Source organism: Gracilinanus agilis, chromosome 2, assembly GCF_016433145.1.
Source record: "Gracilinanus agilis isolate LMUSP501 chromosome 2, AgileGrace, whole genome shotgun sequence".
Classification (NCBI taxonomy): Eukaryota; Metazoa; Chordata; class Mammalia; order Didelphimorphia; family Didelphidae; genus Gracilinanus; species Gracilinanus agilis.
This window is the reverse complement of record NC_058131.1, coordinates 651816449-651844263: the sequence shown is the minus strand read 5'-3', so window position 1 is coordinate 651844263 and position 27815 is coordinate 651816449. Positions and strand designations below refer to the sequence as shown.

At 42.8% G+C, this 27815-nt stretch overlaps 1 protein-coding gene across 3 annotated transcripts in view; it reads right to left on the bottom strand.

Moving 5' to 3' along the window:
• OGDHL (oxoglutarate dehydrogenase L) overlaps positions 1-27331 on the bottom strand; it is a 49759-nt gene extending 22428 nt beyond the window's left edge. The window contains exons 1-14 of one of the 3 annotated variants that reach the window (XM_044662696.1): positions 27140-27331; positions 23321-23515; positions 19858-19960; positions 18297-18412; positions 17620-17774; positions 16228-16374; positions 10744-10834; positions 9955-10134; positions 9487-9615; positions 8446-8625; positions 7185-7337; positions 5779-5881; positions 4970-5098; positions 115-265 (exon numbers count right to left, since the gene is read on the bottom strand). In XM_044662696.1, coding sequence (XP_044518631.1) covers positions 115-265; positions 4970-5098; positions 5779-5881; positions 7185-7337; positions 8446-8625; positions 9487-9615; positions 9955-10134; positions 10744-10834; positions 16228-16374; positions 17620-17774; positions 18297-18412; positions 19858-19960; positions 23321-23515; positions 27140-27331 — 2024 coding nt within the window. The remainder of the gene's footprint in view (positions 1-114; positions 266-4969; positions 5099-5778; positions 5882-7184; positions 7338-8445; positions 8626-9486; positions 9616-9954; positions 10135-10743; positions 10835-16227; positions 16375-17619; positions 17775-18296; positions 18413-19857; positions 19961-23320; positions 23516-27139) is intronic. The other 2 variants (XM_044662699.1, XM_044662698.1) reach the window with 2 other exon arrangements.
• Positions 27332-27815: the final 484 nt, after the last annotated feature.

Below are 27815 nucleotides of genomic sequence, written 5' to 3'. Positions count from 1 at the left end.
ATTAGATTTGGCTAACATGAACTCGGATCAGCTGTTTCACTACTTCCAGTTTTCAGGGTATTGGAGGAAGAGGGGAGATGCCCACATTAGCCCTCTCCCCCAAGGACAGCTCACCTGAACGTGCCCCTCTCCACATCCTGCCCACTCAGACGCACATGGATCCCTTCCTTCAGGAGGGAGCCGAAGGTCATGTATTCCGCCAGAGCCCAGTCCACTATCCGATTCTTGACCATCTCCACTCGACTTTTCAGGATACGAGAGAGGCCTAGAGGAGGGAGAGAAGGCAAGCCAGAGAGACCAAGGCTGGTTTCTCAAGCCCAAAGCTTCCCAAAGGCAGACTCAGCTTTGAGGCAAGCCCAGGGTGCTGGGAAATGCCAGCCTGGCCGACTGGACCAAGGCTGGACTCGTCTCCCAACTTCACAAACACAGGGCTGTTGGAGGTCATTAGCCCTAGGCACAGATGGACTCTGGGGTCTAAACCGTGACCTCACGTTTGGGGAAAGAGGAGGAAGGGGCTCTAATCTGCCTATTTCTCAGTGGGGAAAAAAAATACTGACTTTGGAGCCAGAGGATTTGGGTTCAAATCCCACCTCTGAGACTTATTATGTGTCCTTAGAGCAACTGACAACCTCCCTGAGCTTGTTTTCTCATCTGTAAAATGGAAGTGCTGGACTTGATGGCTTCTGAAGTCCTTTATAGCTCAAGATCTTGGATCCTATGAATGTTTCCCACGTTTGCACCCACTTATCTCTCTGATATCTTTCTCTGTACCTTGTATCCTGTCTGTCTTTCCCTGTCCATCTCTCTGCCATGTTACCTCTCATTTGTTGTATGTATTACACATATCTAAAAATAAAAGAGGGAACAGAAATCCCAAATGACAGTGGAGATAAAGGACTAGGGGCAGCTGGATGGCACAATGGATAGAGCATGAGGCTGGAGCCAGGGGGACCTGAGTTCAAATATGACTTTAGACACTAGCTGTATGATCCTGGGCAAGTCACTTAATTCCTTTTGCCTAGCCCTTGCCCTTTGTCTTAAAGTTGTTACTAGGGCAGAAAATATGGGTTTAAGAAAAAGGAAAAGAAAATAAAGGACTACAAAGGAAATGGGATGGAATAGGATTGGCTCTACAATTTCACTGGTCCCAAGAAGGTCCTGGGTGAGGAACTTCCTTCTACCAAGGTAGATCTGTTATGTTTCAAGCAGTTCAATTTCCTTCAATAGTACATTTTGTTTACTGTGGATCTGGCCATGCATTCATTTCATGTTGCTCTAAGTCAGTTGGTGTATCATGGTGTTCTTCATGTAGTTAACCAAATGTAAGTATCATATATTTCTATCATTTGTTTGAAAAATTGGGGAACCGTTATCAGCCAAAAGATAGCACAAGCCTGCCAAATCCCATAGAGCACCCCAGTGTGACAATAGCCCTGTTGATGAAGCTGGTCATACTGATCACTTCCCACTCAGGTTCTGAAATAAAAATCCTAGGCTGGCTGGCCAAAACTGTTATGTTGATCTTAACAGAGATATTTGGGGAAGCTGAAGAGATGGCCTGAAACTAGAAACCTGCAGGACTCACTGCCCCACCCCCCCCCACACCACACAGGCTTGAGTGAGTAGGGAGGGGTAGGTACTCCTTACTCTCACCCCTCCCACCCAGCAGTTGGAAATCAGTTGGAAATGGAGGCAGGACTGATGTCCTCTGGCAAGGCTCAGCAAGACAAATCTCTAAGGATGTTCACTTTCTCAAATTATATTCCCCATAGGTTGGACTGAGGGACAATAGTAGAAGCTTGATGTCTTGTTGTTATCAGGGACAGAGGAATCTAACTTGTATGGGCTGGACAGCTGAAGGAAAACTTAGCTGAAGTTGGATGTAAGTATCCCCAGAATAATAAACAGGCACTGCTCCCAAAAGATAAAAGTTTTTACTGATAAAAGAGGAAGGGAAGGCAGGGAAGGGGTTTCAAGGATTTGGATAAGATCTGGGAAGCCCTCAACTGTTAGGTAGAAACCGCCCCTCCCCCCCAGGAGGGAGTGGCAGACTTTTAACTAGCTTGCCCTCAAGCCTGTAATTATCACTTCTAATATCTAAAATAACTAAATAACAATTGTGCTTTTGCTAGAAAGGTCTAGTTCAGCTAAACAAGCAAACCACTGAGCAGAACCAAAATGGTTCTTGCCCCAGATGGCCTCCAAAACAATCCCAAAATCAGGAACAGCAAGCAGAGTGACCTACTCACTTCAGCCCCCAGGAATCAACTGTTTAACTCCTTTCAAACTGTCCCCTCACCCAGAGTTCTCTCTTGGTGAGGCTTGACCCTGTATCTTGCAGGAATTCCACCCTGCCATTTTCCATGTTACAAATCAGCAACCTTTCTGTAATTTACAGTCTAATCAAGCTGCATAGAGGCACTAAGAAGTTGTAACTTTTCCAAGGTCACCAAGTTTAGAAAAGAATCAAGGGTCTTTCTGACCCCAAAGCCATCACTCTGTCTATTACAACCAGGCATGGCAAATGAAAATAGAAGTGACTGGTTTTAGACTAACGTATAAAAAAAAAAAAACCCAACCCAAAAACTGAAGGCATGTTGTTCAGTCATGACTGACTCTTCATGACCCCATTTGGAGTTTTCTTGGCAAAGGATTTTCTTCTCCAATTCACTTTACAGATGAGGAAACTGAGGCAAATAGGGTTAAGTGATCTACCAAGGGTCACACCGCTAGTGAGTGTCTGGGCCCAGATTTAAATTTGGGAAGATGACTCCAGGCCTGGCTCTCTAGCCACTGTGTCACCTAGCTGCCTCTGAGAACAAGAAGGGACTAAATAGTCTAGATGTGGAGCTCCATGTGACTGCATTTCCTCAAGGACGTTGGAGGCACTTTGGCCAGTCTCTGACAGTAGGGACTCAGGCAGAGAGATTAGTTCTCAAAGCCATGACTCTTCCTCTCACCATCCTTAAGCAGTAAGGAGAATTCTCCATTGGCTTTCTATGTTATTAAAGCTTTTCTCTTTTTCCAACCTGTGTGGCTGATTCCAACATGGGCACCTAATGCATCCTGCCCTATCTCTACAACCAGGAACCAGGGTTCTTCAGGAGGTGCCAAGGCAGCTGTTAATCCTCCTTAAATTAATTCATTGGATTAGTTTCATTGGAAAATGTAATTGGAGTGTCAGAGCCGATCCAAAGCCAACCTCACAAAATATACCAGGCTCTTCCCATTAATAACACATCCAATAAGCTGATGCCAGCAACAATTAATAAGCCCATTACCAAGAGTCATTACAGCCCTTAAGGGACCTGAAGAGTATTTCTAAAGGGGCTGAGAGATGGACTCAATGTGCTTTTCACACATGTCTCAAGTTCAGCCAAAACCACTGTAAAATGGCCCCCAGGAAGAGGGAGAGGACTCCTAGGCCAAGAAAACAAGGAGAGCCAAGACGAATTCTGTTCAGCTTAAGGATGCATGGTAGATTCTCCTAAAACCTTGGCTTCCATTCCCCAATTGATAAATGGGCAAAGGATATGAATAGGTAGTTTTCAGATAAAGAAGCCAAAACTATCAATAAGCACATGAGAAAGTGTTCTAAATCTCTTATAATCAGAGAAATGCAAATCAAAACAACTCTGAGGTACCACCTCACACCTAGCAGATTGGCCAATATGACAGCAAAGGAAAGTAATAAATGTTGGAGGGATTGTGGCAAAGTAAGGACATTAATGTACTGCTGGTGGAATTGTAAATTGATCCAACCTTTCTGGAAGGCAATTTGGAACTATGCGCAAAGGGCTTTGAAAGACTGCTTGCCCTTTGATCCAGCCATATCACTGCTGGTTTGTACCCCAAAGAGATAATAGGGGAAAATACATGTATAAAAATATTTATAGCCACACTCTTTGTGGTGGCAAAAAACTGGAAAATAAGTGGATGTTCAATGATTAGGAAATGGCTGAACTGTGGTATCTGATGGTGATGGACTATTATTGTGCTGAAAGGAATGATGAACTGGAGGAATTCCATGTGAACTAGAAAGACCTCCAGGAAGTGATGCAGAGAGAAAGGAGCAGAACCAGGAGAACATTGTACACAGAGACTAATACACTATGGCACAGTCGAACATAATGGACTCCTCTACCAGCAGCAATGATCCAGGACAATTCTGAGGGACTTATGAGAAAGAACACTATCCACATTCAGAGGAAGAACTGTGGGAGTAGAAACACAGAAGAAAAACATATGATTGATCACATGGTTCAGTGGGGATATGATTGGGGATGATGGCTTCAAATGATCACTCTATTGCAAGAGTAATAATATGGAAATAGGTTTTGATCAATGATACATGTAAAAGCCAGTGGAATAGCTTTTTGGTTCCAGGAGGGGGAGGGAAAGAACATGAACCATGGAACTATGGGAAAATATTCTAATGTAATTAATTAATTAAATGAAATTTTAAAAAACCCTACCTTGGCTTCACAAGTCCACTTCTTTCTGGACTTTGTACTATCCTCCTGGCCAAGAATGTCATCCATCTCTCTGTGTCCTCATTCCCATCCAGACTCCAAAGCCTAACTCAAGTCCCACATCTTGCTTAAAGCTTCCTCTCCCTCCCCTCACTCCTGCTCCTATCATCTGTACTACTTCCTTGGTACTGGTGTGGCGACTGCCTGCTACATAAGGTATTATATAAATATTAATACATTATCTGATTTTTTTCTCCTTTGCTTAAGGGAATAAACTCCACTTGGGATCCAGCCTTGAGCAGTGAGTAGAGGGGCTCTCTGTGACAAGCTTAAGTAAGCACCAATCTTGTCTATATGTTATGTGATCCTAGGAGGCCTCTCATTGATTAGTGGAGGTCACTGGACTGGCTGACATCCTCCTCTTCCAGCCCTTCAACATACTCTGGATCTGGAAGAACCACACACTAGCTCATCATGGCCCCAGGAGCCCAGCTCACCTCCGTGAATTTTGAAATCCTTGACTGGTACTGAGCTGGCCACATTGCCAATGTGCACAAGAATATCCTCAGGGACGCCTGTGGTAGGGTATGTCATGCTCTTGGGTTCTCCATCCACATTGAAAAAGCCTGAAAAAGGCAAATCCAGTCTACTAGAAATGATCTGGAGAAGGCAGGGAAGAAAGAGGAGAAAACCTATTTGGGCAATAAAATGCCTAGAAATTTAGTTTTGTGTTATTTAGAATTTCTGGGGTTCTATTTAGAAGTATTAAGCCTTAAGATATGTAGATATATGACAAACTTCCTGTGGACATGTGGGGGACTTTGAAACTATATTTTCCATGGTCCAACAGGTTTCCTGTTTTGGATGACGTCTTCAAGGTATAGCCCGGCTTTAAGTATTGGGAAGGTAGTTTTGACTTCCTCTTTGCTACCTGAGTATGAGCTCTCCTCTTTTGGTATGAGGCAGCCAGGTGGAGGGAAGAAAATGCTGGGAGGTTTGAAATAGCTTTTATCAGGCGCGGGGTCATATATATTTTACCAACATGGCCGTGGTAATTAAAATATTACTTTTCCTCATAATATCAGCCTTCATCATTTTTAATCGTTATAGTTTCCACCAGAGGCTGGTGGAGTTTGACTTCCACAAGTTATGAAATGAGTAAGGGTCTGAGATTGGATTTGAACTCTGACTCCAGGTCTACTTTGTGTGGCATGAAACCTAGATGGCTCTAAAACAGCCCAAAGATTAGGGACAGCACCACCACTACAGCCACTCTGAAACCATCTTCACCCTTCTACAATCTTACCAGGCCATGGGGAATCCAGCCAGTGTCTAATATGCAGAATCTTCTCATCTTTGGACCTAGTATAAGCTTCTTCACAAATTCTATCATATTTGTCGATTTCTTCCTATAGTGATGATAAATATGCTCAGCAACAACAAAAGAAAATTCCTACCCCCTTCCCACAAAAACCACCAATTCCCAAGAAACCTTCATCCCTGTCTCCGTGCAACCTCCTCCTAGCTGCACCCCAGGGCTGCCAAGAGTCCCAGGAGTGTGTAGGACAGAAAGCAAAACAATGTATGAGTGAGTAAACTTCTGAGGGCCATGTAGGGCCCCATCCCACCTGAACAGTTCTTGCCTTTTTCTCCAGCTTAGAGAATGTTCACTCTCTAGGCTTTATCTAATTTGTCATCCCCAACCCCTTGTGAAATGGGAAAAGCAAGGAAAAGAATCTACATCTTATGAGTCTTGCCCAAGGTCACACAATGAGCTTGGAATTTGAGGTCAGGCCTGATTCCTGGTCCCCTGGAACAATTTAATTTCACAAACATTTATTAAGCACCTACCATGTCACACATGCTAAAGAAAAAGCTCTTTTGACTATAAAACTGTGTGTGCCCTTTTATCCAGTAATGCCACTACAGGGTCTGTATCTCAAAGATATAATAAAAAAGAGGAAAGGATCTACTTGTTCAAAAATATTTCTGGTTGCTCCTTAGTGGCAAAGAATTGGAAATCGAGGGGATGTCCATCAATTGGGGAATGGCTGAACAAATTGTGGTACATGTTGGTGATGGAATACTATTGTGCTTTAAGAAATGATAAGCAAGAAGATTTCAGGAAAAGCTGGAAAGATCTTCAGGAACTGATTGGTGCAGAGTGAAATAAGCAGAACTGGGAGAACGCTGGACACAATAACAGCAATATTAGATGATGATCAACTGTGAAAACTTGGCTACTCTCAGCAGTGCAACACTCTAGGACAATCCTTAAGGACTTAAGGGAATACTATCTACACCCAGAGAAAGAACTGTTGGAATCATCTGTCACATCAGTGTATCTTTTACTTTGGGGGTTTGTTTACGTATGAGTCTGCTCTTACAACAATGACCAGTGTGGAAATGTGTTTTGCATGACAATAAAAAATGAAAAAAAAAAAAAGCCCTTTCCCTCAAGGAAGGGGATGCCATGTTTACAGATAAATCAATGCAAAGGGGTTAGAGATTGGATCTGGGATTTTGTTTGTAATTAAGGAATTCCCAAGTAAGGAAATTCCCTCTCCCAATGCAGATCACCAACTTCTCTGCAACTCAAAGTCTTACAGAATTCAGAGGTATAGTCACAGATCCAGGGGACTTTTTCTACCAGTCATCTCTCACCCTCTGGACCCCTCCAACACTAGAATCTCCCCACCCTTCCAAGCCCACCTCAAACTCCTGCAGGGTGACAGTGCCCTCAGCAATCAGCTTGTCTGCATACTTCTTCAAAACTGGCATCTGCTTGTGAATCTGCTTGTACATGAGAGGCTGTGTGAACATGGGCTCATCCATCTCATTGTGCCCACGCCGGCGATAACACACCTGCAGGGAGGTCCAGGAAGGGAAATCTCACACCCTGTTCACCAGCCAGACCATGAGACCCATTTAGAGAGGCAAACATGATCCCTGGGCCCCATTCCATGCAGGGATACCCATTAAAATGGTTAATATTATATATTTAGATAAAATCTTATATGTTTTTTTCGCCCAATTGTTTTCAGTCATATCCAGCCAGCTCTTTGTAACCCCATTTGGAGTTTTCTTAACAGAGATACTGAAGCACTTGGCCATTTCCATCTCCAGTTCATTTTATAGATGAGGAAACTGAGACAAACAATTAAGTGAATTGCCCAGGGTCACACAGCTAGTAAGTGTCTGAGGCCAGATTCGAACTCAGAAAGATCAGTCTTCCTAACTCCAGGGCTTGCTCTCTCTCTCCTCTCCTCTCCTCTCCTCTCTCCTTCTCCTTCTCCTTCTTCTTCTCTCTCTTTCTGTTTGTCTCTGTCTCTATCTCTCTTCTCCCTCTTTCTGTTTGTCTCTCTTGATATAGATATAGATATAGACATACACATATAGACATATACATATATATTAAATATACAAATATACTTGATTTAGAGTTCACAGGGAATAAGAAGAATCAGACAAGCTCTGCTTTTGGGGAAGAATGAGAGTATAATAACCCCCTGCTTCTTTTTATCCCTACTTTTCTTCAAAACGTCCAAGAAGTACCTTCTCTCCAAGGAATGTCCTGGTCCCTCACCTCTTTCCCAAGTTGTAAGGAGAACTGGCTACATGGCCCAGTCGACAGAGCCCTAGCCTTGGAGAAAGGAAGATCTGAGTCCAAATTCTGCCTCAGATACTTACTAGCTATGAAATCTTAGATAAATCAATTTTCTCTGCTTTACTTTCCTCATGAAACAGCCTTGGATTTGCTGGCCTCTAAGGTCCCTCCCAACTCTAAATCTATGATCCTATGCTCTTTTCACTTTATATTACTGTCTCTCTGTATCCTCATCCAGTGAGGACTTCCTCGACCTCGACTCCACCAAACATCCAACATTCCCTCCCTCTCCTTTTCTCCCTCTCTTCCTCTCCCTCCTCCTCCTCCTCCTCCTCCCTTCTTTCCTTCCTCCCATCTGACATTCACCAGGTCTACGACAACATCCTTGTTGAAGGTGTTTCTCCACTCAGCTGCCACACTGCAGACATATATCACAGCTTCAGGGTCATCTGCATTGACGTGGAAGATGGGTGCATTGACCACCCTGGCTACATCTGTGGGGTAGTGGGAGGAGCGGGCCATTCGGGGATCTGTAGTGAAACCGATCTGAAGAGACAGGAGACAATAATGAAGTGTCCTTTCTGAGAGGTTTTTCAGAGAACCAAGCACCTGCACATAAGACAGGCTAGGTCAAGTGTTGCTAGAAGGGAAGCCTATAGATTGGCTATATCTGATAGACTGAATGGAGCTGTTGGGTATTCCATAGCCAACTGTTAGACCCAGTGAGCTGACTGTGCTCAGTAAACTAACTATAACTAGACAGCATGCCTGTACTGGACAGAAAGACTATCCTAACTGGCTGTACCCAGTGCGAATTGGGGAACCATAGGATGTTTAAGCTAATATAGAGCTAAGTCATCTAGTCCAATACTTTCTTTTTGTAGGTAGGGAAACTGAGGTTCATCAGCTAGCTAGTTAATGAGACAGCTAAAACTCAAACCAATGTCTTGACTTCTAGTTCAGTTTCCTTTCCACTATACATTATAAGTGTCTATAAGTCATGGGCAGATTATGCCTAAGAAATCAATTCCACTTGGTTGGTCAGCTATATGTAATGAAATAGACCATCCTCAGATACTAGCTGGGTCAACCATAAATTTCATTTCATTTTTCAACTGTAAATCTAAAATAGTAGAGACTGGAAACACAATCACCCACATGGCAAACAGGAAAAAAATTAGAGCTTAAGACTACCAATCCTTTACCAATTTCCCACAAGACATTCTTTAAGACTCCCTTAACTTGTTCTGCACATCTATTTCCCCATTAGCAAAATTATGGAGAGGGCCCAGCTAGATTCTCAAGGATGTGACTCTGGGTAAATGAAAAACTCTGCCACGGTGATGGCAAAGCTGATCAGCTCTGGGATGGTCTGGGTTGTTTACCCCAACCCCTACCTCACCTCACCTGGTTGTTGACCACGATATGGACAGTGCCATTAGTGGTATAGGACGGTAGGTCACTGAGGTGGAAAGTCTCGTATACAACACCCTGCCCCGCAAAGGCTGCATCTCCATGGACCAAGATGGACATGACCTTAATGGGACAGAAATTTTTGCTAGATAGATGTGACCGAATATCCTTCCAGTTTCTGAAGTCCAGTTCTAACCCCTCTAGGTCTCATACACTTATCCTGTTTGACGGCTGTTTGAGCTACACGCATTTCTTGTGATTTAGTGTATATCTTAAGCATCTATCTCCATCAGATTGGGGAAGAGGTTGTGGGGATAAGAGGGTTTCCAGAGGTTTGAAGTTCCACCTTCCCCAACAAAACTCCATTTGGTTCTTACTTACTTTCCCTTGCCCCTATTTCCTGTACCCTTCCATAAGCCAGGACACATGGCTTCATTAACCTCTGCTCCCCAAACCCTTTACCTTCTTGCCCTCTGTATCTCCTCGATAGAATTGTTCAGCTTTTGTCTTCCCCTGTACCACAGGGTCCACAGCTTCCAGATGGGAAGGGTTGGCCACCAAAGACAGGGTAATGTTCCTGTTTGTAGCTCGGTTGATTCTCTCATGGTACATGCCCAAGTGATACTTGACATCCCCAGAACCCTAGAAACCAAAGTGTCTAGCAGTGAGCCTACTCTGTTCCTGCCCAAGCAAGATAAGTTAACAGGATCCCATCCTAAAGACAAAGCTATGTGATGAAATACTTTTGAACTCCAAATCTCAGCATCCCCACTGGGCACACCATTTCTTGTTATAATGCTTTTTCCAGCATAAACATGATATTCTGCCACTCACTTTCCCAGACAGACTAAAACTAGAATATCAAAGAAGTGGCTACCACTCCTGCATCAAAAAATAATGGGAAATTTTGTGAAACCCTGCCTTTACCTGTTGGAGATATCTGTCTTAGGTCCCTAAGGCAGGTCTCCTTGGGCTAAGTTTGTTCATGATGCCCAGAGAGCACTGATCTTGGTGACAAGGACCACAAGGGGAACAGTCCAAATCAGGTTCCCACTAATTTATCAAGCAGACTTGTTTCAATGTTTCCCAAACTTTGGGGTTGGGGAAGTAGCCCCTAGGCTAAGACTACTACCCCCAACCAATCTTCCCCAAATCATGCCCACCCTCCACCACCAGAGGAAAGTCTGGGAAAAGAACTGGGGAACAAAGTATCTATTTCTCCCTTGCCTCGTACCATTATCATTAACCAACCTCATCTGCTGCCTCCAACTTGGGGTCAAACTGACAGAAAATCTGCTCCAGCTCTTTGCGAATCACATTGGCCAATACATTGAGCCGGCCCCTGGGGACAGAAGATTCTATTGTGAAAAACACCTAGAGGTTTGATGCCACAAAAGGGAAATCAGTTCAAGAGGAAAGGTAGACTCTAAAAACAAAATCCCAACGTGATAATAAATAGCGTGATGTAAACAACCCTGGATTTCTAAATCAGAAGACCTAGATCAGCAATGACGAACCTTTTCCGAGTTTGAGTGCCCAGAGGCAAATTCAAGCTGTTTGTGAGCCCCCTGCATTACCCAAGAGAGCTGAGGGAGGAAGTGCTTGCTTTGGGTAGCTGGACAGATGGGTAGGACATGTCCTCAGGCACTGTGAAGAGGGGAAACTGAACAGCTCCCCAAGTACGGGCTCTGCACACGTGCCACGTCTTCAACAATGCTGAACTAGATTCAAATCCTGAATCTGCCACTTCTGTGTTGTCTTAGGCAAGTCACTTTATTTTGCAACCCTGGTTTCCTCATCCTGAAAATGAGGACATTGGACTAGATCAAAGATTCTTAAACCTTTTCTGTGTCATGGAGCTCCTTTGACAGCTAGATGGTACAATCAAGTAACTTTTATTAAGTGCCAACTATGTGCCAGGCAGTGGCATAGCACCTACATTGTACCAAGATCAGTGAATAAAGTGCTAGACTTGGAGTCAGGAAGATAAGTTCAAATTCTGCCTTATACTCCTACTGGCTGTATAACCTTGGGCAAGTCTTCATTTAGCCTCAGTTTTCTCATTTGTAAAATGGGGATAAAAACAACCCCTATCTCACAGGGCTATTTTGAGGATTAAACGAGCTAACATATAAAGCACTTTGAAACCTTAAAGTGTTATCTCAAGGTAACAAGCATTAATTAGGAACCTACTATGTGCTAGGCACTGTGCTAAACACTGGGAATTCAAAGAACAACAAGTTCCCCTCCTCCCCCCCAAAAAACACCTATGGTCTCTGCCCTTAAGAAGTCATAATCTAATGGAGAACACCCTAGTACTAGTTATAACTGTGGTATTCTGATGAAGCCTATGGATGCTGCTCAGAAGAATGCTTGTTACCTATATGATAGAAGAAAATACTAAATTTCTGTTACGGGTTAGTGAAAACAGGCATGACTTTTCTTCCCATCTGAAATCTACCCACAGAAGCCTTGAGGGTCTGTGGACCCCAGGTAAAGAACCCCTGGACTAGATGATCTGTAAGGCCCCTGTTCAGTTCTAACTCTACAAATCTATAAAGAAGTGAGTGGGGACATGTCAAGGAATACTAACAGAGGGACAGCTAGGTGAACTGGTGGATTGAGAGCCAGGCCTGGAGATGGAAGATCCTGAGTTTAAATCTGGCCTCAAACACTTCCTAGCTGTGTGACCCTGGGCAAGTCATTTAACTCCCATTGCCTATCTCTTACCTCTCTTCTGCCTTGTAACTAATACTTAGTATAGATTCTAAGACAGAAGGAAAGGGTTTAAAAAACACACAAAAAAAATGATTGTTTTTTTATGTTTAGCTTTCACATACCACCAGTTCCCAGCAATGTGCATCATATGTGGTAGGTGCTGGGTAAAGTCTCAGATGATTGACTGCATGATTTTGAAAGGATTCTTAAAGTCAGAAGCAAGGACATGTAAACAAAGAATGAATATTTTATATTATCTTTCTGAGTGGCATATTTCTGTAAAAACAGGGTCAGGAAGGTTAAAGGCCAGAATGAGCTTTTGAAAGATGCTAAGGGAAGTAAATAAAAAGAACATTTTTTTTCCCACTATTTTCTTGCTAGAAAAACAAGGAAGAAGGGTGGGAGATACTGGGGTAAATGAAATAATGATGACTAATGATGGGAAGAAAGTCTAACTATCCAATTCCCAATTCTGTGTTTAAGGATAATGAACAGAAAAAGAAAAAAGAAAAAGGATTAAAAAATTGAAATTAAAAGGTTTTTAAAAATTGAAATTAACATCAAGTGATAACACTTGTATAACCCAGTGGAATTGCTTGTTGGCTCCAGAAGGGGGAGGGAAGAGGGGAAGGAAAGAATATGAATCATGGAAACATGGAAAAATATTTTTAAAAAAATAAAAAATTTAAATGGATAAAAAATGAAATTAAAAGAGTTAAAAACTGAAATTAAAAAGTTAAAAATTAAAATATTTAAAAATCAAAATTAAAATGTTAAAAATTAAAACCTATAATAAATGAAGACATAATAATAAAATATCTGCCTATTTTCAAAATACATTCAGGTCCTCTACCCCTGATAAATTATACTGAAGGGAATGGGGAAAAAAAGAAAAACTTCTGTATGCAATAACTGACCTAGCCTTAGTGAGTATTTAAGGAACCATGGAGAAAAAAAATATTCCAGGGCTTAAGGATAAAGCTTAGCCCTTCCTTTTTTTTTTAAAGCCTTACCTTGGTGGAGTCAAGATGGTGGTTTAGTAGCAGCAAATGCTGAAACTTCTCTGACTATCCTTCCATACCAATTTTTAAAAATTGTTTAAAAAAGACAGGAATCAAACTCCAATGGCAAGAACACAACTTGAAAGGTAGGCAGAGAGAATTGATTTTCACAGGATAAGGAGGGACTGGAAGCAAGAGTGCACACAGAGGAGTGCTGACCTTCCCCACCTACTGCTCTAAATTCTATAATAGGGTATAGGCTAACTTCAGGATTCTGGGACAGGGGCTACACCAGAAAAAGAGCACCTCAGACCCACCCCTTGAAGTCCCAGACCCTGGCACCAGCCCCAAGTGAGGACCAGAGGTCCATCTGGCTGCATTGAAGACTTAACTCCAGGGAAAATTAGCTCACTCTGCCTAATCCTGCAAACCAGCAGAGGAGAGAGAATCAGCAAGCAGCTTGCAGAATTTCCAGTCCACAGACAAAAAACTAAAAAGGCTAGGAAAATGAGTAAGCAACAGAAAAAAAACCATGTAACTCTTGAAGACTTCTGCAGGGAAAAAGAGCAAAGAGCAAAACTAGCAGAGGATAAAGAGGTCCAAGCAACTACTAGCAAAACTTAAAAAAAAAAAAAATGGAAATTGGTCTCACACTCTGGAAGAACTCAAAAAGGAATTCAAAAATCAAATAAGATAGGTGGAAGAAAAATGGGGAAAAGAAAATAACAGTTTAAACCCTTACCTTAAGTCTTAGAACCAATAATGTGTATTGGTTACAAGGAGAAGACTGATAAAGGCGAGGCAATGGGAGTTAAGTGACTTACCCAGGGTCACATACTAGGCAGAGTCTGAGGTCATATGAACCCAGGACCCTCTGTTGCTAAGCCTGTTCTCAATCCACTGAGATACCTAGCAGTCTCTCTCCCCATCCAACTTTGTTTTTAAAGAGGGCAAATTTTACAAACTGATACATTTGGCAATGATTCCTGGCTAAAATTTTAAATAGATTATTAAAAGAATGGTTTATAAGCACTTAGGGAAAGAATCACTATAAGTCAGTGAGGGATTATTAAGGACAAATGATGTTATACTAAAGTTACCTGTGTAATTTTATAAAATTATTAAGTAGTTCAGATGTTACCCCATTTGGGGTTTTCTTGGCAAAGATACTGGAGTGGTTTGCCATTTCCTTTTCCTGATCCTTTTCGCAGATGAGGAAACTGAGGCAAATAAAGTTCTCTGAGGCCATATTTGAACTCAGGAACATGAGACTTCATGACTCCAGGCCTGGCACTCTATACAATGTGCCACCAGGCTACCTCCAAAAATGGATGGCTAATCTTGATGGCAAATCAAAAAATGCCACAAACACACACTCCCTTTTCAGCAAAGCATATGCTAAAGTCGCTTGTAATATTCTCACGGACAAGATGGGAAAGTGTATCCTAGAAGATAATAAATATAAGTTGAAAGGTTTCTGAATTGGCTGAATGATAGATCATAAAGATGCTCATTAATGAATCAGTCTCCACCTGGAGAGATTGGATGGTAGAACACTGAGATGCTCTGTCTATTAAATTTGCTGATGCCATGATGCTGAGAGGGAGAACTAATACAGTAAGTGATGGATGGGATAAGTACTAGACTGGGTTTGAGCTCACAAAGATGAGTCCTGACTCCAGGCCAAATACTCTATCCACTGAACCATGTAGCTGTTCCCTAGTTTGTGATGGGGAAAACTAGGAATGTTTATCATTTGAAGAAGGGAAATTTAGGAGAGGCGAAGATCTTCAAATATTTGAACCACTGTCATGGGAAAGTGATCGAACTTTTATGAATGATTCTAGAAGGAAAATTAGGTGGAAATTATAGCGGCATATTTTGGCCCAGTATAAGGATCAAAGAAATAGATATTGAGAGTTTGGACCTTAGTTTTATCTAGTCCAAACCCTCATTCTAAAGATGAGGAAACCTCGCAAAGTTAAGTAACTTGCTCCAGGTCACACAGCAGCGTATATAACAGAGGCAGAACATGAACCCAGGCCTTCTTGGCTTCAAGGCTGGCTCTCTCTCCATTATTCCCTTCTGTCTATCACATATCTACTAATGAGCAGGGTCTGAATTTGAACCAGTGTAGCATTTTGAATTTTGAATCCCAGTGCAGCATTCTTTCTACTATAAGACAAATTTCTTAACAACTGGAAACAAAATGGGATCCTTGTGAGATAGCAAGTTCTCCATTAGTAAAATAAGCTTTATCACAAATTCTCCATCATTGGAGGTTTTTAGGAAGAGAAATCATCTGACCATTTGTTGGAGATGTTGTTGAAAGTATTCAAGTGATGGGTAAGAGTAAGGCTAGAAGATTCTGAAGTCCCTTCCAACTCTGAGAGTCTTAACATCTTCTTTGTGTATGGCACCAGTCAATGGAGATTGATAAGTAAATGGAAAGACAGAAGACAAATGGATGGATGGATAGATGAAGGAGAGGAAAGAGCCGCTAGAGTAAAGTACTAAAAATATGAGTATAACAAGAATATTCGATTTATTCTCACCAATCTCTGTATCTTTGTATTTTCCCTGACAGTAAGCTAAAATATTGTCTTTTCTTTACCAGAAGCTCCAGATGTCAGGTGGGCATGACCCAGGCTGTAGTGAAGGAAATTCTGTAAATCCAATACAGCTCTGAGCTAGTATTATATTTTTTGAAACTATTTGCATGACTAAGCTCATTCTTTATTCCAGAATAGGTTAAGGATCTGCCCAAAGACATAGCCACATAGAAAGGTTAAAGGTTTTGCCATTTAGTAGCATTAGAATGACACTAGCCATAGCTAAAGATATTGAGCCTTGATCTTGCCTGAGAGGAAGGAATATCTGGTCTTACCAAAGACTCTCACTAACCTCCTTAGATCCAGTCACTCTCAGAAGAGGTATCTGGTCCTACCAAAGAGTTTTGTTAACCTCTTTAGACCCAGTCCCTCCTAGAAACAATTCCTTTTTCACCAACTCCCACCTGTGAGGCATTCCCAGAATCACGTTTTCAATCCCCATCTCGCTTGACTTGTCGATGACCGTCTTGAGGGCAGGAATCATGACTTCACAACCCTCCAAGCCAAATCGCTTCTCTGATGACCACTTCCGGGCCAGGAAGTCCTCAAACCTGTCATAGAGAGAGTTAAGGAAGAGGGTCAGGATCTTCCACAGAGAAACGAGCAGACACAGTCGTGGATGTCCAGAGGAAGGGATCTAACCAACATATAGCTGTACCAAGGAGAAGAAGAATTTTTCACAAAATGTCAAATTTAAGTTTAATGTAACTTATTCATCTCAAGGGAAGAGACACCTTTGCACTAAACCAGAGTGGGGTGGTGGATCTTAACATTTTCTGTGTCTTTTCTGTGGTTCCTTCTGGTGAAATCTATGGACCCCTTCCCAAAACATGCATAAAATAAAATGCATGAGATTACAAAGGAAACCAATTATACTGAAATAAAGTTATCAAAATGTTTTTGAAAATAAGCTCAAGCACCAGCCCAGAGCCAAATGAACCCAAGATTCTGAATCATTCTGCCTCATTTCAGGAGATATGGGGGAAGCCAGTGGCTGCCTAGCTCACTTGTCTTTGTCCAGAAGGTAGAAGGAGCAAAGGACTAGAGCAGTCAGCCCAATAGTTTCTCTAAGGAGAAGAAGGAGGTGCCAGCAGTAAGTAGGACCCTCAATAAAACCAACAAGGAAAGGATGTAGATTTTGCCCTCTAGTAGCATGAGAATGGCATTGACCTTAGCCTCTAGTCACAACCCAGGTGTTGGGCCTGCTTGTATTGGGCCTGCCTAAGAGGAAGAGGAATTTATGGTTCTACCAAAGGGTCAAACTCCCTCAAACTCAACCATCACCAAAAACAGCCCCTCCTTTCTCCCAGCTCATCAGGTATACTTCATCTTGTTACCTCTGCTCAATTAAACAAAATTCACTTGAAAAATAATGATGGGGCAGGAAGAGCTCTCTGATACTCCTGGTCTGGGCCCATGTTCCTACTAAACTGCCCCAATATCCAACATTCCACTTTCTTGCCTTATTTCCAAGCCCCAAAATACTCCTCTCGTCCCAAGTCTGTTCTCCATGAACCTAGCCACCTGACTCAGTTCAGAAATGATGTCAGGCATAAATAATGCTCTTCTTCCAAGCTGCCAAACAAAGGTCTTTCTCAGGAGTATAATACTATTCTCATTCTTGCTTTAAACCCATTCATTGGCTGGACTTCCAAGTGGGCAGCCCAGACCTTCCCTTTGGATACCACTAGTGGACAGAACGGCACTCAGACAGCCCTCTCACTGAGAGGGCAAAACCCAAAATGGTCCTAGAAAGCAGGAGCTTTAAATGTCCCCTCCGACCCCTGAAATCACACCTCATTGACCGCACCAGCCGCGCCAACAACGTCCTCTTCTCCTCGTTGGTGAATTTCATCACTCCAGGAGTCTCAAACCTCTGCCGGATCCATTGGCATTGCTCCACATCATTAATGAACATGAACTCCAGGCCAATGTGCTGGCAGTAGGTCCTCTGGAGAGGGAGAGAGGGGCCCAGGGAACCCCACAAGGCTGGCAAGCCACAAGCTCATTCCTTTCATACTGAGAACTATAGGAAGAGGGAAATGGGAACAAGCCTTCGGGAGGCTGGGAGAGAACCTTGCAAAGCCACAGCTGCCTGACGCATTTTTAAAAAGACACTGTCAGAATTTCATTTTTCTATTCATTTTTCTTTGGACCATGAGGGCTCAGCAAATTACATGCTAATTAACGAATAGGGAGCTGTCTAACCACGTGGTCTTGAAGTAGAGAAGGAATGAGTCTCATAAGCCATCCTATATGGCCTTTTAGGTCTAAACCATCCCTTTTCCTCTGAAGATTTGTCTTCCTTTAAAAAAAAACTTAATACTCAAAGGATGCCCATTTCCCTTTACATATCAAGGCTCTCAGGGTATCTCTCCTCTCCCTGTGTTTATAGCATCTAACTTTCTGGAAGTTATAATCTACATATTCCTAAGTGCTCAGACCTTGTGATATGGCTGTATTATTGGCTCACCTCCAAGCGCTTGATAATCTCTCTCAGAGACAAGGTGCTCTCCGTGCCCCCAATGAAGGTGATATTGGGCAAATGGAAAACCTTGTCCAGGTCAGATTCATGAAGATTATAGAAGGCTGATGGCACAACAGTTATATGAAAGAAAAAACATCAGAGACTTGTTAGAGGGATTGCTGCAGTGAGGGGCTACATTTAAATGACAATGAGTGGAAAGAAAGAGGAAGCGATGAAGATGACTTGCCTAGAGTAATCAATGGTGCTCCTTTAAAAAAATTATTTATTTAGAATATTTTTCCATCTTTACGTCTTTCATGTTCTCTCCCTCTCCTCTTCCCTCCCCCTTCTCAGAGCTAACAAGCAATTCTACTGGGTTATATATGTATTATAATCAATGGTGAAGATGAAGATGTCCAAGTCCCTTTAAGAATGGTGACCCCCATTGCCCACCCTTACCAATCTTCCACCCACCTATGAGACAATACACCGAAGTACAAGGGTTTAAAAAAAAATTAAAAAAAAAAAAAAAAGAATGGGTGGTGATGGGGGGCAGCTGAGTAGCTCAGTGGTTGAGAGCCAGGCCTAGAGATGGGAGGTCCTAGGTTCAAATCTGGCCTCAGACACTTCCCAGCTGTGTGACCCTGGGCAAGTCACTTGACCCCCATTGCCTACCCTTACCACTCTTCTGCCTTGAAGCCAATACACAGTATTGACTCCAAGACGGAAAGTAAGGGTTAAAAAAAAAAAAAAAAGAATGGGTGGTGATGCCTAATGAGAACACCACTAGTCATAAGGCGGTGGTCCCTGATTATACCCCAGTTCTATGAATGTGTGACCTTGGGCAAAACCCTCACTTTCTCTGGCCTTCTTTTCTCCCTCTGCAAAATGGGTAATTTATCTATGGGCCCCTTCCTCTCAGGGACACTGTATGGCCAAAAGAGAGGGAAGATAGAAAGGAGCTGGAGAAAGAGAAGAGATGATCGTGCGAGATTCAAAAAAGGTCCAAGAGAATACAGCCAGAATCCTTTCAGAGATGATGCTGAACCATCACTGCCTTGTTGGTATAAAGACCTGGTATTTCTAGAAGACAGAACTATAGGGGGCTTGGTAGGGTAGAAAGCCAGAAATTCAATTGTTAATCCATCCCCATCTCCGATGTAGTGTCTGCAATGAGAGTAAAAGGCTGAGGAGAGGGACAGGGACTGAATGCCCATTCTTCTGACTTCTGAAGGATTGACTTTGGTAGCCGAAGGACACCTTTGCTCATCTCCCTTAATGTTAGTGCCTTCCTCCTCTGTTAATTATCTCCAATTTATCCTGGATATCTTGTTTGTACAGTTACTTATTTGTGCGTTTTCTCCCCCATTAGATGTAAGTTCCTTTAGACTGGGGAATGTCTTGGGCTTTTTCTTATTCCCCAAACTTAGCACAGGGCCTGGCCTGGTGATGACATCAACAAAGGGTTTAAGATGTCCACAGACTGATGAGCCACCCCCTGGCCCAGAGCACACTAACCCCAGGGCTGCCTGGGCCCTCCTTTCAGCAAGTGGGTACTGCTTCTCACCCAGTTTATCAATGGTGGTGATTAAATCTGAGGGCACAAAGGAGTCCAAGTCAGCATCCAGAATTCCAAGGGGATCCAGTTGGGCCACATGGTGGCCCCGGATCTGTAGGGGGAGAAAGTAGGGAATGAGCAGAAGGATATAACCAGAAGGACTAATGCCTCTAAAAACGGGGGGCACGCAGCTCCCTCCACCTAACGCCCAACAGAGAGGTGACACTATTTATTTACGTGGGCATCACAGAAATACCCTTCTCTAGCATCTGGAGTCAATGATCCCAGCAATGCTTATTAAAGCCTCATTTCCCACCAAGCAGTAACTTCCCACAAAGTAGGCTTAAAATGACTTAAAATATGACATAAATATATATCGTATGTCTACGTGTGTACATATATGTTAACAAACATGGTAAACATGATCACCAACCCAAAGCCCTTCTCTGTGACTTAGTAGGATTTTACTGGCAGTTTCAAATCCCCAAATTGGTGATTCTATCATAAATCAACAAATGCAATATATAACTATGCCTATGTAGATACACAACCATTTCATGTTGTTTTACATATACACATACATGTGTGTAAACAGAATTGTTTCATGTTGTACATGTATACTCATATATAGGCAAATGTTTCATATTGTTACAGCTACACATATATAAACATACAGATATGTGTAATTATTTCCTGTTTTATATATATATATATATACATGTACGCATGTTTATATATAATTGTTATACTATACTTACATATGCATGCATGTATATACAATTATTTCATATTGTGATATGTGTACATATATAGTGGTATTTCCTAGTGTTCCTTGTTCTTTATTTTAAAGGGGAAATATAAACATAATCACAATTAAATTGGGCTGCTTCCTAATTATGTGGCACATCAGAAGGGTTACATCTATAAGTTAATGACCCTTGAATGAAGAAATGCCAAGCCGCTAGCCATAAAATGAAAACTGGCTCATCCACGGAGCTGTCAAAATAACCTTCCTAAATCACAGATCGGAGCATGTCATCCCCCTCCTCAAAACCCAGCAGCAGCTATCATGTACATTGAGGCTCCAGGATAAAACAGAAACCCCTTAGCTGGGCAATTAAGCCTTTCACATCTGGCTCCAACTTCTCTTTCTAGACTATTTTCCATCGCCCCTCTTCACACGCTCCACATTCCAGCCAAAATGGCCAAGATGTTCCCCAAACTCAACATCCCATGGCCCATTTTGGAGCCATTGGAGGCTCCACCTCCACCTCATGCTTGGCTTGTGGGGTCAGAGATGTGTGGCCTGGAGGGGTCTTAGAGGTCATCTTTCCTCATTTTACAGATGAGAAAACTGAGACCCTGATGGGTGAGGTGACTTGTAGAAGGGAAAGAATTTGATCCCAAGTCTTCTGACTGCGAATCCCAACCATCATAGCTGTGTGGCACACACTCCTCCCTTTCCTCTGCTTCCTAGAAGTCTTAGCTGCCTTCAAGACTCCACCCTGGAGGGGCAGCTGGGGGGCACAATGTGGAAGCCCTCTTTCTTCACGTCACTTCCTTTCCCTGTGCACTGGTCTATCACATCTCACAACCAATCAAAGTCTCTGTTTGGAGCGTTCCAGTCACGCTGATGGGCTGGCTCGGAGGAGTAGAAAGTTCACGGCCCTGGGAGGAAGGGGTTCCCTTTACATAGTAGAGTGCCACGTCTGGAGTCAGAAGGACCTGGATTCCATTCTGACTTCAGGCACCTCCTGAAGCTGTATGACCCTGAACAAGTCACTTAACTCCCAATTGCCTGGCCATTACTGCTCTTTGGTCTTAGAATTAATCCCAAGACAGAAGGTAAGGGTTTAAAAAGAAAAAAAAAAAAAAAAGACTCACCATTGGAATCACCTCCAACAGGAGGTTCTCTCTCTTTCCTCAAATGACTTTGTACCGGCGTGCCTATGTACATTAGGATGTAAACTCTTGGAAGGTAGAGACTGGTTTGGGTTTTTTGCCTTAATTATCCTAAGCGCCGAACCTAACAGGGCCTCGAACATAGTCAATATTTTAATAAATATTGTTGAATCAAACTAAAACATGAAAGCACCCCTTGGGGATCAATAATTAAAGTGACTCTCCTCACGGGTTTTTATTTGCTAATTGGATGACATTACGGTGTTTTTCACGTCACCTAATCATCGCCCTTCCTCCAGCCACCTCAAATCACCACTCCTCCTCCCACGTGCATTGTGTCTATAAACTCCTGTTTCCATGATGAAATGATGCAATCTTGACTGTTACTAATTACTAGAAAGTTCAAATGTGATTAAGCTCATTACCCTGTCCGTCCCACAGAGCATCTTTACAATTAGCCATGTTTGGTCAAGACTAAGAATGCGAGAAATTATTCTATCTTTTCATCCAAATGAGATTCTCCGCCTGCCCCCCTCCTTGCACTCCACAAATCAAAACTCCCAAATGAATGAGGAGCCTTACCAAAAGGATTCTATTTTACAAAAAACAAATGACTACGGGGCTCCTTTAAAAATGCTAATTCCCACCCTCACTGCCCCACCATCCGATGCATTTACAATATTTCATTCACAAAAATCTGATTTGTATACAACTCTGCAAGGAGCAACAGAGCTATTTTTGGACCAAGAGGCCTAGATATAGTCACATTAGGGTTGTTTTCCTTCCTAAAAGGAAGGAAATTAATTCTGGAGAAAGGTTATCCACTGCAAAAATTTAATTCTGAGATGGTTTGCTCTGTCACCCAGGACTCCCAGACCATCTCCTCATACCATGAGCTGGTTTGGTTTTCAGAGATCTGAAAACCAAGACAGGGAAGTAAGGTGGGAATTATATGGTATGCAGAAAGGGCATTGGACTTAAGAATCAGAAGATACACGTTTTGGGCCCAGCTTTGCACTTGCTTGCTGTTGGTAGGACCTTGGGGGAGTCAGATTCCCCTCTGTGGACACCATTTTCTCCATCTGTAAAATTCAAGAGCTGGAGAGCAGATAAATTTGAATTTCCCTCCTGGTTCTAAAGTTCTGATTCTAGTCTGAAATTACCCATCCTCACATATACCAGAAACGATGCTGCAATAACGGATTCTCTGCTTACAAAAGACTCTCCCAGGATATTTGTAGATAGTTCAGATGTTTTGATCCTCATTTTAGAGATGAGGAAACAGCAGCTCAGAGAGTTCAAGGCATTCGCAGTCACATAGTTAAGTAGCAAAAAGCAGATCTTCTGCCTGCCAAGTCCAATGTCCTTCCCATTGCATGGCACTGCCCCAACCGATAATCACAGTGGTTAGCTGCCAGGCAGTAGGAGATACCTAGGCTGGGGCTTGGGTTCTTCCCCCCCTTCCCGATTTCTCTAAAAGTAGAGGCTCTGTTTTCCCCATCAGATCAATGGCTCTTGTCCCACCTCCTCCCCAACAAATACATGTTCTCTTTCCTCCCAATGCTCTTACCTGATAAGCCCTGATCAGGGATTGTACAGCCAAATGATCTTCCACCAGCTTATCTGCCATGGCCTGGCTTTTCGTATGTCCAGGGGCCTCTGGGACAGCAGCCGTGTGGCTTTCTACTCTAGTGGATGGTGATCTTGGCTGGGCATGGCCTGGGGCTGCTCCCATGCTGGCAGTCCGAAAAAAGGTATCCCAGGACTAGAGGTAAAAGCGGGGAAACAGGTGATAATGATGACGACAACACTGTTACTATTAGCAATAATAATAAATAGTGCTTAACAGCACCCTAAAGCTAAGGGTCCTAAATGGGTGAGTAGGAAGCCACAAGAGAGCCTGGAAAAAGGTCATAATTTGCCACACAGGGGTTGGCAAAGAAGGCTTAAGGGGCAAGTGGTGGCAAAAGCAACAATTTCAACCCCAACCACCATCAGCACGTCCATGATTCTGGACAGGGCCCCAGCCACAAGGTCCCAAGGAGGCTCTAAGAGCCACTGAAAAACACAGGGGGGTTGCCCAGAAAGCTCACCAGAGACAAGAGACCCAGAGTCTCGTTTTGCTTCCATCATGAACATGCTGTGTGGCCCTAGAAGAGCTGTTTAGCTTCCTAGGTCTTATCTTATCTATCTGGAAAACGGGAAATGTATTGCTCACATTGGGAGGTAGAGAAGACAAGGCAATAAACATTTTACTATGTGCCAGAACTTAGTAGTAAAGGAGTATAAGCTCGGCTGTCCTGAACACTTTCTCAAAGTGGAAGTTCCAAGAGGAACTCACCAATGGGAGGTGGAGGCCATGAGGGCAGAGGGATCTTCCAGGGTGAGAAGTCATGGTAGAAAAATTCAGAGAATCAGAAGCAGATCCAGAAAAGGCTAAAAGGAGCCCCTAAAACCTGAACAACTTCAAGAAAGTCATATTGTTCCAGGCCTAAACATTCCAGGGCCTTAAATCATCAAATGTTTATGTCATCAAGTGAGCACATGTGAAGGATATAAACACCCCTCAAGACTTACAGCTAGAAGATACCTTAGCTATGTCCTACTCCCAACAGAATTTACCATTTACATCTCAGATAAAGGATAAGGGTCCTTGGAAAGATTCCTGGTGGATGGTTGGCAAATCAAACATTCGTCTACTTTCTTGCTTTAATTGACATTAATCAGAAAGGCTGAGCCTGGGCTGAAAGGGATCTCCCAAGACCAGATAATCCAACCCATATCCAAGCAAGAATCCCTTTTTCAGCCTGTCCGATAATATGTGGCCATCTGGCCTTTGTTTGAAAATCTCTAGTGAGGAAGAGTCTTTCAGAGCAGCCCTAATTGTTAATATTCTATTCATGACGTCAAGCCTTCATTTGCCCCTCTGCAGCTTCCACCTGCTCCTCTAAATTCTGCCCTTTGAATCCAAGCCACCTAAATCTAATTGCTCTTCCATATGATTCCATTTTCATTCGATTTTCGGTTTTATCCGTGTGGTTATTCTGTCCAATGAGGCTGATGATCCACAACCCACCCACACCTGCCCATCTTCTGTGAGTCTGGTCAGTGTCCTTCAATAAGTTCACTAGAGAGCATCTATGCAAAGGGCTGGCAACCTGCCCTGCTCTCAAGGCTACCAATAGATCTCCAAGGCTGTCATAAGGGATTGACCATCTCAGCAAGTGCCCAGCCCGTCACCTTTTTATGCTGCATCTTTTCCATTATATCTTGTTCATTATGTGTCATAGACCATTACTCATAACCACCATGCACCTTAGCCATTAAACTTCTGGCAGTCCTCAATTCCAATTCTCCAGCACTTGTACAATCCTCTGATTTATAGCCAGAGAGCACCAAGAAAAGATTAATGGAATTACAAAGATGAGGCTTTGTTTTTGGGTGAAGTTCTCCCACTTCTGTCCCCCTGCCCAAAGTTCCCTGTGCTCGCTAGCTCCCAGGCCTTTGCTCACGTTGTTTCTTAGGTACAGGACACTCTTGATGCCTCATCCTTATCTTTTGAACTCCTTCCTACCCTTGAACACCAAATTCAAAGGTTGCCTTCTCTAGAGAGCTTTCTCTGATTTCTCTGACCACCTTTCCCCTTGGACCTCAGGTAACCCTTTGTTTGATTGCTCTGATATACCAAGTATCCTAAAAATCTTAGTGCATCTTTATGTTATTAAATCTTAGGGAATTAAGATTGAGAGAGATAGAGACAGAGAGACTGAGAGATCTAAGTATTTTAGGAGTAGCACCAATATCTGGAGTAGTTATCAAAGTCTCCTTATGAAGGAGATGATAACTGAGCCAAGTTTTGAAGGAGACTAAGAAGTCTAAGAGCAGAGGCAGGGAGGGAGTGCATTCCAGGCATGGGGGACATTCAAAGGTACAGAGATAGGAAATGGGACATCACATATGGAGAAGAACAAGAAGAGCAAAACTGGAAGGAATGAAGAAAAGATTTCAGTCTAGATCTTGGAAAGTAATGACTGTCACACACACATACATGCATTATACACGCATACTCTCCCTCAACTGAAATACGTCCTGAATAGGTTGCCTACTTTACCTCCCAATACTTTCTAGCTTGCTAAATATAACTCTTTCTTCTGAATGGCATTTTCCTCTGAGTCACAGCTCCAATTGTAACAAGGGAAGTACAACCCAAGCTATCTTTCCATCTTAGAGATGATGGGAGGAACTGACAAAAATATGGAGCTAACCAAGAATGATGGTTTTTCTTCTTCCCAAGATTATATCTGCCTACCTTGATTTGTCTTAGAGGCTTTAATGTTTCTGTTTGTTTCTTTTTAGATAGATCCCCAACAAAAATATTTTACATGATTGTACATGTAAATTCTACATCAGATCGCTTACCATCTCAGAAAAGGGAAGGAGCAGAGGGTAGGAAGGAGGGAGAGTATTTAGAACTCAAAAATAATTGTTAATGAATGTTAAAAAATTGTTTTGACATGTGGAGCCTTTGCTCCACAATTTTAAAAGTAACTTTCCAGGATCTTTATTTGAGAGCTCATCCTGGAGTCCTCCCTCTGACTACGAATTCAGACATGAACTTGGTAGGAGGGCATAAAAAGGAAATGGAACAGATGATACAGACACTCATGACCTTTAGTGTCTTAGGTTAGGACCAGCCACTTTCATAAATCAAAGCTGACTTCTTTGGTGGGTCCTAAACGAAAAATTCTTGCCTGAAAACATCAGGAGGCTGCCATCACATTATCATAGGATTTGGAGCTGAAGGAGACAGAAGAGGTCACTTAACCCAGCCCCCAAATTCTAAAGATGAGATAGAGATGAGAAGACTTGCTCAAATTCACACAGCTTTTAAGTGGTACAACTGGAATGTGCAATTATTCAAAACTCTAGTGATAAAGATTTTCAGGCCTATTACTAACAAAAAAGAGTGAGGGAAATATTCTGAGGCAAGGAGCATCCCTTTGAATCACTGTATGGATCAGTCAAAGACCTACTCTGCCTAATGCAAAGGATAGGCTCATGGAAAACCCTTTAACAAATCCCTTGTTGCTCTAAACTGGTTAGAGTTTGTAGCCTTGGGACACAACAGGCTTCTTCACAAATAGAGTCAGCCAAGGCCCAAAGAAATTAAACAAATCACCTAAGGTCACAGGGCAAGTCATTGGCAGAAGTGGGCCCACAAACACTCTAGTGGCATGATTCTCTGAGAAGAGAGGCTCATTCCCAGGAATACCAAGACCACCACCACCACCCACACACCAAGCCCTCTTCCAATCAAACCCTAACACCTCCCCGGAGGGGAAGGGAGAGCTAGCATACTGCATTTCCAGAGGTTTGGGGGTTCACCAACCTTGTGGACACTCTGTGGGTTTTCCAGCCATGCAAAATACATTTCCTCCACATAGCTGGTGCTACCACTTGGGAAGGCCTCAGGTGGTCCGGAGGAGAGTCCTCGTTGGCTCAGCTGTGGGACATTGAGCTTTGCCAGAAGCTGGGTGGCCTGTGGTCGAAGCCTAACGGCCAGGACCTTCAGCTGATTCATCCTGGGAACAAGAAAAGAACCATAAGAATTCAGCCATCCTATAGCCTGGGAATTGAACATCTGGCACTGAATCAGTAACTTCAGTCAACAAATTCAATAAATATTTACTGAATACCTACCTCTTTGGCTAGCTCTGGATTTCAGAAAAGAAAGTATGGTTCAATGGAAAGGGTACAATACAGAGTTGGGGTTCAAATCCCTCCTGAGATATTTCAGTAGCTACATGGCCCTAGAAAAATCCCTTTCTCGCTTTAGGTTCCTCCTCTGTAAAACAGGGACAATCAGGCTTGTCCTACCTTCCCCACAGGATTGCACCACGAAATGATAAGTGTTTGCTAAGAGCCTACAGTGTACCATTTACTAGGGATACCAGAAAAAAGAAGGAAATGGTCCATAAGCACGAGATGCAGGATATGTGAGCCGCCCTACACAGATATAGTGATTTAACCCAGAGATGCTGATGAGATCACCAAGAGGCCTGATG